Below are 16,841 nucleotides of genomic sequence, written 5' to 3' on the forward strand. Positions count from 1 at the left end.
GGCTGAACAGAGAGAGGCTCTTGCTTTTGGAGTTTTGTCATCACTTTTCTCTGGGGACAGAAGGGAGAGGGGTTTGTGGAGGAAGTAAGGATGCAAGATTCAGCCCAGCAATCAGTAGGACTGTTGGAGGCCGTCGTCCTCCCTAAAATTTAAAAGCCAAGTTGTCTTGGTTAAAGGTTGAATGCTCATTTCAGCAATTGCGATAGTCCAGTGTTGCAGTTTCCTGGTTTATTGGTTTGAGGAAACCGTGCCAGAGTCTCTTTCCTCTTATCTAACTCCTAAAAGGACTTGGAGTTACTGCTAGGTTTTTGTTTACTCCTGTGGTACTCAGTGGATTACCATTTTGTTTCTGGTCTCCTGCCTGTAATCAGCCTGATCTAGTGGATAGAGCCAGGGGCCTGAGAGTCAGAAGGTCCTGGGTTCTAATCCTCGCTCTGCCACATGTCTGCTGTGTGACCTTGGGCAAGTTGTTTCACTTCTCTCAGTTACCTCATCTCTAAAATGAGGATTAAGACTGTGAGACCTATGTAGGACAGGGACTGCGTCCACCCTGACTAACTTGAATCTACCCTAGCACTTAGAACAGTGCTTGGCACATAATAAGTGCTTTAAAAGTATTATTATTATTGTTATTATTATTATATCTACGTTTTTCAACCTGAATTTTGCAGTTGGATTGTCCATGCAGGTGACTGTCACCTCTTTCAGTATGTAATCATAAATGCTTAATTGAGAATAGAGCTGTTATATTTCAAAATTTGAGCTTGGTTTTCCTTTCTTTAATAGGCACAACCGAGAAAAAACATGAAATTAAAAAGACACCCCCTGAAAGACCAGAATATCTTCCAAACCGAACAGAAGAAAAAGGTTTGAAATCTACTGCCTATCGACTCTTTCCAGTGGGAGACAAAAAAAAAAAAAATAGAGTTAGACCCAATTGTCAGCTTTCAGACAAAAGCAAGGATTGGAGTTGTGCTTCCTAGTATACTTAGAATGTGCTGATTGATGTTATAGAATCGTGTTCAGGAGAGGAAGGAAGAGGTTTATTCTCTGTGTCTTTGAGGCCTTAAATTTCTCTGAACCCCAATCTCCATGGTTCAGTAGCAGCCCGACGCAAAAAGCTCTTTGGGGTTCTGAGCCACTCTAGGTATCCATGTGAAGCCCGTAGGTTTTGGTTACTTAATCTCTGTCATCACTGTTCAGCCGGGCAAGATAACCGAGACAGGAGAATCCCTTACATAATATCCTTAATCGGGTCTCCCAATTTTCCGTGGCTAGATTGTAAACTCCTTGAGGGCAGGGAATGTGTGTATTGCTACCTTAGTATTCTCCCAAGTGCTTCGTACAATGCTTCACACTTAGGGGGCTCTCAGTGAACACCACGGGTTGACTGAGAAGATATAAAAACGAATGAAGGGCCTAGTTTCAAAGCTTTGCTTGTGTTCCCTTTTTCCGAAAAGATTTAGAGGACATATGCTATTTAAATAACTAGTGATTTTACCTTTAACCCCAAGCAGTTTTAAGGCATAGGAAGGTAAGAGGAAATTTAGAACCAGTATGTTTTGGCTCATCCAACTAGAAAATGCCATTAAGTCCACTCTGAAAGTTTTCTATAATACTTTTTTTAGTACGTAGATTGCTTTCATTTTCGACTTAATTTTTTTTACCTAACTGTAAAAAAAAGTTTTACCCAAACTACAAAAGCTGGAGAAGGTTACGTATCAAAGTCCTTAAAACTGGATAATGAGGCCACGGGTAACAGTGTGGTCTAATGGCTAGAGCACGGGCTTGAAAGTCAGAAGGACCTGGGTTCTAATCCTGCTCTGCCACGTGTCTGCTGTGTGATCTTGGGCTGGTCACCTGACTTCTCTATGCCTCAGTTACCTCGTCTGTAAAGTGAGGAGACTGTGAGCTCCGTGAGGGACAGGGACTGCATTCAACCCGATTAGCTTCTGTCTTTCCCAGCGCCTAGTTCGTTGCCTGGCACATAATAAGCACTTTAAAAATACCTTAAAAAAAAACAAAACAGTTTTATAGTTTGTGTGTCTTTTTTTTTTTTTGAGAACACAGTTCTTAATGTTGGGAAGTCTTGCATAAAGTAGTAGTACAGGCCCCTGAGAACTGTGATTACTAGTATATAAAAGCTTGTGTCTACTTCACACTTGGCACTTAGTACAGTACCTGGCACCTAGTAAGCACGTAACAAATTCCATACCGAAAAAAAATGAAATGAACAGTTTGATGAGGCCTCCCAGGGTGGCTGGAACAAACAGGGGAGTAAGACCAGCAGGAAACAACGCAGACCTCTGTCTTCAATTCCTTTCGAGAGCGTGGTCCTTGCTTTTAGGAAGTCTTGCATAAGAAAGCAGCACAGGTCCCCGAGAACCGTGATTAATAGTGGATCTCTCTGTCCTCCTCCTGAATATATATATTAAAAAAATGATTTAAAGAAAGACCAGAGAGAGAGCCAAAACTGGTGGACTTGCAGAAGCCGTCCGTTCCTGCCATACCTCCAAAGAAACCTCGGCCCCCGAAGACCAACTCCATGAGTAGACCAGGAGCCCTTCCCCCAAGAAGGCCGGAAAGACCAATCGTGCCTCTGACACACAACAGGTGAGTATTGAGCTCCTGCCGGCTTGTGGGCTGTGAAAGTGTCAATCAAAAAGCCTTAGGAGAGGTGGAGGAGGGAAGAGGGCATCCAGGGCTGGGGGTGTCTTAATGTTTTATCATCCTTTCTTCTCCCGCTCCCTTCCTCTTACTCTGCAAAGCGGAAAGAGCATGGGGTTGGCTCTTAGGAGCCCTGAGTTCTCATCCCAGCTGTGTGACCTACGCTAAGTCACTTAACCTCTCTGAACCTCCTTTTCCTCCCCTATACATTAGAGATACGGTGCTTCTTTTTCGTCCTCACTAAACTGTAAGTTTGTCATGGGCAGGGAATGTGTCTGTTATGTTGTTGTGTCGTACTGTCCCAAGCGCTTAGTACGGTGCTCTGCACACCGTAGTAAGTGCTCAGTAAATATGATTGACTGACTGATTAGACTGTGAGCCCATGCGGGACGGAGGCTAAATTACCTTGTCCGGTACTCTACAAGTCTTGGCTGTGGGAGGGAGAGTCAAGCAGAGGCCTGTCCATTCCATTCCTAGCGTGGGCATTGGCTAGCGAGTGGCAGGCAATGTGCTACAAGTCATAATCAATCAATCAATCAATCGTATTTATTGAGCGCTTACAGTGTGCAGAGCACTGTACTAAGCGCTTGGGAAGTACAAGTTGGCAACATATAGAGACAGTCAATCAATCAATCAATCAGTCGTATTTATTGAGCGCTTACTGTGTGCAGAGCACTGTACTAAGCGCTTGGGAAGTCCAAGTTGGCAACATATAGAGGCAGTCCCTACCCAACAGCGGGCTCACAGTCTAAAAGACTGACTCACCCGTGGTGGACAGCAGCGGCACGGGAGAGAGTCGAGGGTGGAGTTTTGAGTTTACTGCACGGAAGGCGGCAGTGGTAAACCACTTCTGTATTTTTACCAAGAAAACCCTATGGATACACTACCAGAATGATTGCAGATGGAGAGCGGGGTGTTCTGTTAGAGCTGTGTCCATGGTGTCGCTCTGTGTTGGAAACGACTCGATGACATAAGACAAGACCCCAGACAAACAGCAGTGCGCGGCACATTGTAGATGTTTTACTAAATGTCCTAAGATGACTGGCCCGGACAGGTCCCTGAGTTTTGACTTCCAACTTCTGGGGCTGTGGAGAAAGATTGTTTCTTGGCAGCGGATCTCTTTCATTCTCCCTCAGGCTCTGCGGCAAACAGCTTTGAAATTGGGAATTTTTTTTTTTTGTTATGGTATTTAAGTGCTTATTAGGCGCCCAGCACTGTTCTAAGTACTGGGGTAGATATAAGATAGGTTGGACACAGTCCCTGTCCCGCATGGGGCTCCTAGTCTTAATCTCCATTTTACAGTTGAGGGAACTGAGGCTCAGAAAAGTGAAGCGACTTGCCCAAGGTCAGCCAGCAGACAGTAATGGAGCCGGGATTAGAACCCAGGTCCTTCTGATTCCCAGGCCCATGCTCTAGCCACTGGGCCACACTGCTTCTCTATCTTGGAATTCCCTGCCTGGCTCCAGTTTGGCCCTCCTGGGCTTGCTTGCTTCTTGTTCCTCTCAATCAATCAGTCAATCAATCGTATTTATTGAGTGCTTACTATGTGCAGAGCACTGTACTAAGCAGTGCTCCCAACCCAGCCCTCCCAACTCACTCTCTTTTTTTCCTTTGTGATTTGTGCTACTGTTTGTACCCCGTGTTATCTCAAGATGAGGTGATCATTTGGATGCAAACAGCCGCCAACTGCCTTGGGTTATTCTAAGGATGAATGATCTGATTGCAGTATTTTTTGAACTTGGAAAATCATAATAATAATACCACTAGTAACAGTTGGGGTGTTTGTTACACACTTCCTATGTTCCAGGAACTGTACTAAGCACTGGGGTAGATATGAGGCAATCAGTTCATAGAGAAGCAGCACGGCTCAGTGGAAAGAGCCTGGGCTTTGGAGTCAGAGGTCATGGGTTCAAATCCCAGCTCTGCCACTTATCAGCTGTGTGACCTTGGGCAAGTCACTTAACTTCTCTGGGCCTCAGTTCCCTCATCTGTAAAATGGGGAATAAGACTGTGAGCCCCCCGTGGGACAACCTAATCACCTTGTAAACTCCCCAGCTCTTAGAACAGTGCTTTGCATGTAGTAAGCGCTTAATAAATGCCACCATTATTATTATTATTATGTAGTCCCTGTCCAATATCAGACTTATAGTTTAATGAGTGTATTCAGGAATCTATCATTTTAGTGTCTTGATTCTAGACATAACGATGACTTAAAATGTATAGTTTATCCTCTGCCTAAAGCAATGTATGGAAAATGATAATGGTGGTATTTTTCAAGCCCTTACTCTGGGCTAAGCACTGGGGTTTAGACAAGATGATTGGGCCATACTCTCCCAAGCGCTTTGTGCAGTGCTCTGCACACAGTAAACGTTCAATAAATATGATTGAATGAATGAATGAATGAATAGTCCCTGTCCCATGTGAAAAAGCCAGACCCACTCTTTGTAGTTCTACTTTTGGTGAAGGCTGAAAAATCTTGCATTTCAAGCTAGCCGTACTGGTTGTGAAAATTAACTCTCACCCTACAAAGCATTGGGTAATTGGAACTAGGCTAAATCTGAAAGGTAGTTTTAAAAATTCCAAGACGTCACTTACTGAAAACGTGGGTGTCTAGGTAACAGTGGAGGGGATTCTTGAAATCTGGAGCAGCTGGGTTTTGGGCGCTCCAGATAAATGTGTCCAGTTAAATATGTGTCTCAGAGGACAGTATAATTTATATCTTTGAAAGAGAAATCAAAACTCATCAGCATTGTCTTAATCTCTTTATGGAAGGGAATGTACAAATCAATATTTTAAAGTTCCCAACTGCAGGGAGACACTCGCAAAAATATCCCATGGCACTTTTCCTCTCTAGAAGGATCTGAACCTTCTTTGAAACACCTCTTTTGTTTTTCCACCTGGACCTTCAGGTAGAATTTCAGGGTAGAAGTGTTCATCTAACTTGTCTCTGACAGGGATCCTAAGCCGGTCCAGAGAGGGAAGGGTTGGAAAAACAGAATTTCCTTTCCTGTCAACAGCTCCCTCAGAACAATTGGGTGTTTGCTCCAAGGGATGAGAAGAAACTGAATTGCACTTTCCCTGAGGCAATGAAGTCATTTCCCAGGGTAATTAAGGCAGCCCCCTTCTCTCTCTTCCCCCTTGCAAGGCCAAATTAAAGAATGAAGGTTAGAAACAGAGAATGAAGTTTTGAACCTTCCTGAGGCCTGCTTATCTAAGTGGCAGAAAGGGAATTCAAGTTTAGATCAGCATTTGGGACTTATTGTACTGAGGGAAAGATAGGACTTCCTATCTCCAAACAGAATGATTCCTTGATGCTTGGCTTGTAGAAATAACTTCCAGTGAAATCCATTGAGGGTTTTTTTGTGGGTTTTTTTTTTTCTAAAATGGCAATTAAGCCCTGCACGCAGCACTGGGGTAGAAACAAGTTAATCAGGTCAGACATGGTCCCTGTCCCACATGAGGCTCACAGTTTAAGTAGGGGGGAGATCAGATCTTGCATCTCCCATTTTATAGATAAGGAAAATGAAGCACAGAGAAGCGAAATGACTTGCCGAGGGTCACACAGCAGACAAGTAGGGAGCTCTCCTCCCTGGCCCTATCCATGCATTAATGTGTGTCCCTGGTGGGAGAAGCAGTATGTCCTAGGCGATAGATCCCAAGCCTGGGAATCAGGAGATCATGGGTTCTAATCCCAGCTCCACCACTTGACTGCCCTGTGACCTTGGATAAGTCACTTCACTTCTCAGTTACCTCATCTGTAAAATGGGGATTAAGACCCTGAGCCTCAAGTAGGACAGAGACTGTATCCAACCCATTTGTCGTGTTTCAACCTTACTGCTTATAACAGTGCCTGGCATATAGTAAGCACATAATAAATAGCATAATAGTGATCATTATCATTATTAGTTGGGGTATGGACTGGTGGTTGTGTCTCCTATATTCCTGGGCTGACTTCCAAGTGAAATGACTTTATAAACTGGTAGGCCGAGGGTGACACCTTCTCCCCCCGTCCCTTCCCGAGACTCTCCTCAAGAGAATTCTAATGTTTCAGCCCCGCAGATCTGCCAGGGCCACTAAGGGGCCTATGGTGCCTTGTGTCCCATCCAGTTGTCAACTGATCCGTCAGCGCGGAGTCTCTTGGTCTTCCAGGGAGACGTCGCAGCAGGTTTTTCCCAAGGTCAAAAGCGGCCCAGCCTCCAAGAGAGGACGGCTAGCCGGAGCCCCTCGTGCCCTTCCTCACAAAGAGAACCCTTTCCCCAACTGCGCAGTCCTACCGCTGCTTGCTCGGTTTTCCCTGCTGGTGATTTCCTAGGCCGAGCAGCCGTTTCTCCATCCTGAGATTTCCTTCCCGACAAGTTGCTCGGGAGCAGTTGGAGACCCTGGGCTGCCTGACTTAGGCATCTTCAAGAACAGGTGTTGGAAAGAAGGCTCCGACAAGGCTGGGTTGGGAATCAGAAACGAGGAGTCCGCTTGCCTGCGATGGCTTTCTAGGGTGAGCTGTGACTCCATCCGCTCCGAATAACCCCATTCTTCAGAAAAGCAGGCATCCCGAAAGGGGACCCAGCGATTCCCACCTCAGGTATTTCCTAATTCCAAAATGTCCTGTGTCTTTCTTTCACGTAGGAGTGACAGTCCCAAAATTGAGTTGGGGATTACTCTGGCCAGCCCCCCCGACAAGGACCTCCCGGAAAGAAGTAATGACATTGGTGAGTAAAGAGGATTTTGTAGTTTCTTTTCTTGAAGTTAAAAATAACTGTTCTGGGCCAGCTTGCTGTGCCCCTGCTCCTCGAAGCGGCTTAACCGGAGGAGAGGAGCCACTTAAATCCAAGGTTAATGGCTCTCTCGGTGTTTCATGACATGTTTTGCAAGGAGGGACGATAAATGCCGGATTCTGTATGCAAAAACTAAATCTCCGTTCATTACTTAATGGCCCTTAAATGAGAATAATAAATGACCCTTTAATAGGGTGAGGACTAACAGCCATTTCCGTGTTTTTAAGCGATGTACATTTGGTTCCAGTGAGCAAGCTCCAGCGGCTGGCGACACCAGGTTTCTCCCTAAAAACAGGTCCTTGAGCTCAGCTTTAGTACCAGCTCCGGACTGTGTTGCAATTAGGAAATAACTCAGTCGCCCAGAGTCACTTAAGGGGCTGCAGCCAAGGGATCGTGGTGGTGCAAGTTAAGTTCTATCTCCAGGGAAGCGATTCTGAAATGATGATGATGATGATGATGGTACTTGTTAAGCGTTTACTTTGTGCCAAGCACTGTTCTGAGCGCTGGGGTAGAATCAAGGTAATTGGGTTGTCCCACATGGGGCTCACAGTCTCAATCCCCATTTAACAGATGAGGTAACTGAGGCATAGTGAAGTGGCTTGTCCAAGGTCACACAGCAGACAGGTGGTGAAGCCGGAATTAGAATCCACGTCCTCTGACTCCCAAGCCTGGGATCTTTCCGCTAAACCATCCAGGAAGGGGCGTCATAAGAATGGCGTTGGACCAACTGGTCCTCAGATAAATGAGCACTCGATCTCCCTCCTTTAATAGCCCAACTCTCATCCGATGGGGAAGAGTTCCAGGATCATTCACCTGATTCTCTTGGGTTAGAAACCATTGCGTCCTGCAGCTGCAGGGCTCTCTGGGTCTTTTCCCTGCCTCTGAGCATCACTGGCCATTCGGTTGGGGCGGAAGTCCAGGCGATGAATACCCCAAGGGGTGATGAAGCCGCCTGTTGTCAGCCCTCCTTGCCGGGTTTAGAAATGAAGGGCAGCGAGTGTCCACTCGGTACCCCGGCAGAACGCCACGCTGCTTGGTTCAGTTGGCCGCATTTCACTTTGGAGGAGAAGTCGGGACCGTCGTCATCAAAGTCCGGGTGGTGTCTGCTGTAGCGGGGGGGTCCTGTTGTCCCCGACCAAGTGGCAGAGCGGGATCAGGGCTCACAGTGGGTAGTCACAGGGCTCGGGGTGGGAGAGTGCGTTCTAGCGGTGTTGGCGCTGCCCGATGCCCCAGTGGGATATTAGAACATCCATTAATGTCTCGTGGAAACCATCGCAACCAGGGAGAAATTGTACTGGTCACATCATTCTCGGCCTCTGCATCGTGTATTCGTGTGAGCGGTTGAACCCTTCCCTTGAGTTCCATATGATTTGGCCATCAGCGGTCAAAGAAAACGTGAACCGAGAGCTAGTCGGTATCATGGAGTCGTTAGATTGGCATTTATTCCCCCAGACGAGTGACGGTAATTAGAAAGCCACGCGCTCCTAACTGTATCTGAGAGTACTTGTCCTCGAAACTAACTTTCTTTATAAACCATTATCACACTAAAGAATTACACAGGCCTAGTTTGAACCAAATATACACTGCCAGCAGGTTGTCAGTCAAACTCACTCACAGAGCAAGCCAACTGGGGTAGACTGTTTTGCTGTGATGCAGTATTTCTTTGGGTGAAGGCAGGAAATAGTTTGCAGAATAGGCAATGGGTGTACAAATTAAGTGAGCCACTCTGTCGGCAAAGGGAAAACTCCCCTGAAACATTACATTAATCTCTGTTACCCCCTCTAGACTGTAAACTTGTTGTTGGCAGGGAATGTGTCCGTTTATTTTCGTATTGTACTCTCCCTAGCTCTTAGTACAGCGTTCTGCACACTGTAAGCGATCAATAAATACGATTGCCTCACCGACATTGCTGAGTAGTGGAGCCGAGCCCCAGAGCACTTAGTGCGCCTTCTATCTTGGTGCCCGAAACTCGGGAAATTTATCGTTAAATGTTGTATCCCTCCTGAGCCCTTCTCATTCTCCTCATACAGACTCTTTAACAGCACCTCTAGACCGGAAGCTCACTGTGGGCAGGGAACCGGTCGACCAACTCTGTTGTACTCTCCCAAGCGCTTAATACGGTGCTCGGCACACAGTAATTGCTCAGTAAATACCACTGATTGATAAACATTGTGTAAGAAAACTCCCCATCTTGGCCAAACGTAGCTGCATGAGTAAGGGGGAAATCATTGCTCTTTCATCATTTCTTAGGCCTCTGTTTGTTTCTTTTTGTTTTGAGTGACACTTTTCTTTTCTCTTCGATTCGTATCTCATCAAGCTTTTCCCACCTCCATCTCTTTCCCATGAGTCAGCCCTCCTCCTCTTCAGTTGATGAGGGTAAGGCTTTTTTCTTTTCCATCCCCTTTCTGTCTTTTGCCCAGGAGAGGCACCTATCCCTGGGGCGGGTAGGGGGTGGGGGGATGCTGGGATCTGTTACACTTGGGTGGGGATGGGGGTTGGCTTGCTGTGAAAGTACATGGGAATTCCAGGAATTCTAGAAGGACGTGTGTGATTCCAACTCTGCCTCTTCAGGCAGGCCCACTTCAATCAATCATCCATCAATCAGTGGTATTTATTGAGTGTGCTGAACACTGTACTAAGCGCTTGGGAGAGTACAAGAGAACAGAGTTGTTAGGCACGTCCCTGGCCCACAACAAGCTCACGGTTTTGAGGGAGCCGTCAAGACATCTTATATCTGTCAGCCCATTCTGCTCTGTTGTGTAAGAGGGTAATGTTATTCCGAGCTACGTCCTAAGAGTAGAGATAGGGTTAGTTGAGGTAATGTCCCCGACTCATTTAGAGGACATCTAGTCAAGGGTGCCTTATAGGTAAACAGGATAAATAGTAATAGCAGTAATGGGAATCCACAGAACTCTAGGCATTTTGGAGCAATTTGGTCTCGGACTATCCTTGTCCGAATCTATCAGTGGTTGGTTCGTTGGCTCAAGTGTATTCGTTAGTGTCAGTATCATTTTTTAAGCTTGTGCTTGGATCATCCGTCTTATGTTGGTCACTCTGTTAGATTTGCTTTGTCGTGAGATGCCATCGACTCGGTACCACTGCCAGAGAGGTCAAAATTCCATCAAATAGTCAGATTTCAGATTTTTATCTGGTGAGAAATGTGATGGGGTTTTTTTCCAAGGCCAGGGCACATTGGCTTTTAGGGATGACTCATCGAAAGAGGGGAGCGAGTTAAGCGCTCATGTGGTCGGAAAACGGAAAGTCAATAATTATTGACTTTAATTATGAACTATATACCTACGTATGAGATGCTATCCATTTGTTAGGCAACCTAGGCCCCATTTCTAGAGGGTAAATTTTCTTAATAAAGAGCAAGAGAGACGAGGCATATCAAGTATCACACTTTGAGGGACAGATCTGAAGTTAGGACTTGCAGTTCCTCGCATTCTGTTCTCCCAGCGAGCCATTCTGTTTCCTTTGAGTTTCATTAACTCTGGCAAATAAATACAGTTTGGGAATTATTTCATCCCCATTTAAAAGCACATTGCCAGTGATTTAGTGCCAGAAGGCCCCTTTTAAAGTGTATGTTAAAGCGACCCAAAGTGTCTAGCTGTTAGAAGTGATCAATCAATGGTATTTATTAAGCGTTTACTCTGTGCAGAGTACTGTACTAAACACTTGACAGAGTTCAGTACAACAAGGTTGGTAGATACTCATTCAGTCATATTTATTGAGCACTTACTATGTGCTTCCCTGTTCACAAGGAGCTTACAGACTAGAGGGGGAGCTGGGCATTAAGAGAAATTAATAAATACCAGATGTGTAAATAAGTGCTATGGGGCTGAGGGTGGGGTGAAGAGCAAGCGCTCAAAGGGTATAGATCCAAGTCCATAGGTGACACAGAGGGGAGAAGGAGACGGGAAAAGCTGGCTAAATCGGGGAAGGCTTCTTGGAGGAGCTGTGACCTTAATAAGGCTTTGAAGTAGGGGAAACCACTTGTCTGGTGAATTGTAACGGGAAGAAGTTCTAGCCCAGAGGGAGGTGATTTTGAACTGAAGGTACCTAACCCCAAAGTGGGCGGAAAATGTGGAAACTTCTGATGGAAAGAACCCCACCAGGTTCCCTTCCCATACTGACTTCTCCGAGCCTTCATTTGGTTACGGGCTGAACAGAAGTGTCTACAGTATGCTGTAATCCCTCTCTCTCCTCAAGGGCCTTTGGGTATCAATCAGTCAGTAGTAGTATTGATGGAGTGTGCTTATTGTGCGTAGGGAACGGGTCTACCAACTCTGTTACCAGGTGCTTAGACAGTGCTCTCATCACAGTAAGCGCTCAATAAATGCCACTGATTGATGGGCAGAGTATTGGGCTGTGTTTTTAACATATGGTAAAGTAAAAGAGTCATGACCCCTGTTTCTACCCCAGGACATAGTAGCAGTAATAATAATAATAAACCAGTATTTGTTAAACATTATGTGTCCTGTGCTGTTCTACATGCTGGGCTAGATAAAAGGTAAAGCAGGTGGGATATAGTCCCTGTCCCACATGGAGTTCACAGCTTAAGTAATAAGGAGAACAAGTGTTGAATCCCCTTTTTACAAATGAGGAAACTGAGGTGTGCAGAAGTAGATATTGTCATGCTTGACCTTGTTAAAGTCCTTTTTATTTTAGAAAGGCATGTCCAAAGAGGCAAGCACCTGGAATTTATCCTTCAGCCCAGCTCCTGATATCCTCAACTGTAGAAGCAGTGTGGTCTAGTGGAAAAAGCCCAGGCCTAGGAGTCAGAGCCCCTGAGTTCTAATCCCGACTGTGCCACATGTCTGCTGTGTGACCTTGGGCGAGTCACTTCACTTCTCTGTAGCTCAATTACCTCATCTGGAAAATGGAGATTAAAACAGTGAGCCCCATGTGGGACAGGGACTGTGTCCAACCCGATTACTTTGTTTCTACTCCAGCGCTTGGCACATAGTAAGCGCTTAACAAATAGCACAATAATTATTAAGGGTGAGCAGGGTGATCTTAAAAAGTGCATTATGTATGGCTTCTAAGGAGCTGGAAATGGTAGACTTCAGTCTTCTTCACTTTATAACTTAACTGGCCAGAAGACCCATGTGATCTGGACACAAAATGTTTATGTGGTGATCCCAGATATGCCAGGACAAGCTAAGGTAAAGCTTCAGGTCTCAAAAGCTTAAAGCATAAAGAAACTAAGGCTAAAGCCTCTCCCAGAAATCCTGAGGGATGACCAAGAAAAGCGACAACCCCGACCCATCAGTGTGTTAAGAAGCAGCATGGCCTGGTAGAAAGAGCACATGCCTGAGAATCAGAGGATGTGGGTTCTAATCCTGGCTCTGCCACATGTCCGCTGAGTGATCTTCAACAAGTCCCTTCACTTCTCTCGGCCTTAGTTCCCTCATCTGTAAAATGGGGATAAAGGCTTTGAGCCCCATGTGGGACAGGGACTGTGTCCACCTGAGTACCTCATATCTTCCCCAGTACTTAGAACCATGCTTGGCACATAGTAAGCACTTAACAAATACCACAATTATTATTATCATTATTATTATTATTATTATGAGCACCAGGTTATTCCAGTGTTCTGGATACCGTAGGCGCTCAGAGCACACTATTGATAGATTGGAGGTGGGTGGCAGAGAGATCATCAGAAATAGGAGAAAACGGTGTGCCCTTCAAAAGTATTTTAAGGTCATTTTGTTTTTATCGGATGCTCTCTGTGAGTACAATAGAAGGCTTCCCTGGGACAGTAGTGGTGGTTCGGCAGCGTCCAATTTATAGACCCAGTGATGTGAACCTCCCCCCCCCCCCCAGAAAAAAAAACCCTCCAGGGCACAGTGGGGTGAATGTGCTCATTAAAACATGAACATTCATTCATTCAGTTGTATTTTTTGAGCACTTACTGTGTGCAGAGCACTGTACTAAGCACTTGGGGGAGATACAATATAACAATCCTCTCCAATTTACCAGAATGTCCGGAAAATACACTTGCTCCCTGGGACACTGTCAGGCATTTGAAAACTGATAGTTTGGTATGTTTGTTTTTATGGTATTTAAGCGCTCACTGTGTGCCAGGACTGTACTAAGCACTGGGGTAGATACAAGTTAATCAGGTAGGACACAGTCTCTGCCCCACATAGGGCTTGCAGTCTTAATCCCCATTTTTCAGAGGGGGGAACTGAGGCCTAGAAAGATGAAGCGTCTTGCCCAAGGTCACACAGCAGACAAGTGGCGGAGCCAGAATTAGAACCCAGGTCCTTCTGATTCCCAGGCCTGTGCTCTATCCATTAGGCCACGCTGCTTCTCAAAGTATTTTTGAGCAGCTTCTCAGAGCAACTTGTACAGCTAGTCATTTGGAGAAGACAAGTAGCTTGAAAAGGCTTGCGAATCTCAGGCAGTAGTAGGGGAACACTGATCCATCCTCAGGACTGCTGGCCCGAGTGCCGTGTCCTGAAAAACTTTATGTGCCAACAAGAGGGGTTTATATATAACCTCTGATTTCAGCTGACCTTTACTTTGCTGTCCTTCCGTTGTCCCCATCCGACACTGGGGAGGCCATACAACCGACGCAACACACAACTGCCGTGTCTCCCCCAGGAGACAAAAATCCCAGGTGACCAAAGCGCTTTCCGCAGGAGTAGGCTGAGTACCTGAAGGGGTAGTATTCCTGTGGAGGCCCACAGGTAAGCGCCGGGCTGCTTTTCAGGCCAAAGACCTGCTTAATTCCCTGAACGACTTCCCAGAAAACCTCTCTTGGTTCTGCCTTCAAGTTGATACAGGTTTGTTCATGAGTAGGTAGAGCACCGGCCTGGGAGTTAGAAGGTCCTGGGTTCTAATCCCGGCTCCGCCCCATGTCTGCTGTGTGAGACCTTGGGCAAGCTTCTTCAGTTCTCTGGGCCTCAGTTGCCTCATCTGTCAAGTGGGGATTAAGAGTGTGAGCCCCATGTGGGACAGGGTCGGTGACCAAGGTGATTAACTTGTATCTACCTGAGCTCTTAGAGCAGTACTTGGCACAGAACAGTAATAGTACTACTACTAATAATAATTATTATTATTAGAAAAGAGATTAAACCCCCCATGGTGTGATCAGGATCACGTCTTCCCACTCTCCCAAGCACTTAACACAGAGTTCTGCACACAGTAAGCACTCAGCAAATTCCAACCAGCAATTGTATTTATTAAGTGTATGCTGTGTGCAAAGCACCGTACTACGTGATTGGGCGAGTACAGTGTAACAAACTGTGGATATGGATGAATAAAGGGTGCAAATCCAAGTGATTGATTGATATGGTAAGTATGTCTTATTCAGGCAGTCGTGTTTATTGAATGCTTACCGTGTGCAGAGCACTTTACTAAGCGCTTGGGAGAGTACAGTGCAGCATTAAGCGGACACAGTCTTATCGAAGGGTCATATCGTCATCAGCAATCGTATTTATTGAGCGCTTACTGTGTGCAGAGCACTGTACTCAGCGCTTGCGAAGTACAATTTGGCACCATATAGAGACAGTCCCTACCCAACAGTGGGCTCACAGTCTAAAACTGATCATATGATCATTTGATCATATGATCCAGAGGTGACAGCTAAGATAAAACGGAGTATCCTGGTGTAGCCTGAAGCTCTTTCACTAACAAGGTGACCCCAGGCATATCACTTGGCCTGTTCATACTGGAGTCACCCCATCTCAAGCCTAGGGTGGGCGGGAGTTGGGAAGAGGGAATAAGTTGGGGAGAGGGTGACTGAACCAAGAGAGGGCAACAATCTGTAGCCAAGGGAATGACTTTTGTTTTGGGGGGTTATTGCCGTGAATTGATTACAGCCTAAGATTTTGTTCTTTGTTTATCTCTACTTAGGCAGGGTAGAGGGGCAGACTCAGCCTTCTAATTATATATTTAGTATAATGTGGCCTGGCTTATCAAGCTGACCCAAATTTGACACCATTCACAATGGCAGAAAGTGGAGAAAGTGTGTGCAGAAGCATAACGGCAAAGTGCTCAGAGAAAAGCAACCAGCAGACCAGCAAAGCTTCCAAAAGAGGAGTTCGAGCTATTTGCTGTGGACACCATGGGGTGTGAGTGGCGTGGAAGCAAGATATCCATTTCCTCTTGCTGATTTGCTGCTCTCCGAGAACGCCTTTGGCATCATCTGAATCTTTTAAAAATAAAATCTCTATCGAGTTTTAAAAATTGAGAACGTAGGGGTGGTCTATGAGGCAGCGTTCCAAACAATAATAATAATTGTGGAATTTGTTAAGCACCGACTGTGTGTCAGACACTGTACTTAGCACTGGGGTAGATGTCAGATAATCAAGTAAGAATTGGGACTCACCGTACGAGTAGGAGGAAGAACAGGTATTGAAATCCTCGTTTTGCAGATGAGGGAATTGAGGCATAGGGAAGTGAAGTGACTTGCCCAAGGCCTGGGCTCTTTCCACTAGGTCATGCTGTTTCCCAAGGTTAATAATCTCATTTCTTACCTAGGATTGGGAACTTTGCAGTGGATAATTTAGTGAATTTTACTGTGACACCATAGAGAATCCAAGATGATTACAATATTTTATTCAGAGGGAAACTAAGCGTCATCAAGCCCGTCTGACCTGCAGTCTGTGAATGTAGATACAGAAACAGGAAAAATGTCAAATCGAGTCAAATCCAATCTAATAGAAGTGCAAATTCTGTAGGAGAAACAATATCTTTTCAGGTTGTCCTTTGATTTCTTTCAATCACTCTTTATCCAGATCCAAAATGGACGCACGGTTGATTTGCTTTTTCCGAACGGATTTCAGTTTAATGCATTTCAAGCTATCCGTAGGCCTCACTGTTCCCCGGAAGCAGGAAAAACAAACATATCAGGATGAACAGATTGTCGAATGTGCAGGGAGCCTTAAATAAATAAATGTTATTATTCATTAAGATGAAAATGTTCATACATATACATTCATTCATTCAATCGTATTTATTGAGTGCTTACTGTGTGCAGAGCACTGGACTAAGCGCTTGGGAAGTACAAGTTGGCAACATATCTACTAAGAGTGGGTGTTTGACATGAACGAAATAGGCTGGGAAAGCTTCCTGGAGGAAGTTGACGTAATTATGCTTCACAGTGATTTCAAGCATTTGCCTTTTCTAGATTGGGATGAGGAAAAAAGAGAATGAGCCGTGGGTTGCAGTTCATATAAAATATTTTGAACTACTCTGTGTTTAAAGAAAATGAATTTATTTTGGATTTAGTTTTCCTACCTCTGTAGGGGTATCACAGTAACAAAGAAACAGTTTACCACTCTATTGATATATGAGCTGGCTGTGGGCAGGGAATGTGTCTGTTGTACTCTCCCAAGCGCTTAGTACAGTGCTTTACACACAGTATGTACTCAATAAATATAATTGAAT

At 45.3% G+C, this 16,841-nt stretch overlaps 1 protein-coding gene across 5 annotated transcripts in view; it reads left to right on the forward strand.

Annotated features, from left to right (window-relative positions):
* SH3KBP1 (SH3 domain containing kinase binding protein 1) overlaps positions 1-16,841 on the forward strand; it is a 158,013-nt gene that overhangs the window by 127,251 nt on the left and 13,921 nt on the right. For all 5 annotated transcript variants that reach the window (XM_038757000.1, XM_038757002.1, XM_038757001.1 and 2 more), the window contains 3 exons: positions 787-867; positions 2,451-2,613; positions 7,291-7,373. In XM_038757000.1, the coding sequence (XP_038612928.1) occupies positions 787-867; positions 2,451-2,613; positions 7,291-7,373 (327 nt within the window). The remainder of the gene's footprint in view (positions 1-786; positions 868-2,450; positions 2,614-7,290; positions 7,374-16,841) is intronic.

The sequence above is a fragment of the Tachyglossus aculeatus genome, chromosome 15 (genome assembly GCF_015852505.1).
Source record: "Tachyglossus aculeatus isolate mTacAcu1 chromosome 15, mTacAcu1.pri, whole genome shotgun sequence".
Classification (NCBI taxonomy): Eukaryota; Metazoa; Chordata; class Mammalia; order Monotremata; family Tachyglossidae; genus Tachyglossus; species Tachyglossus aculeatus.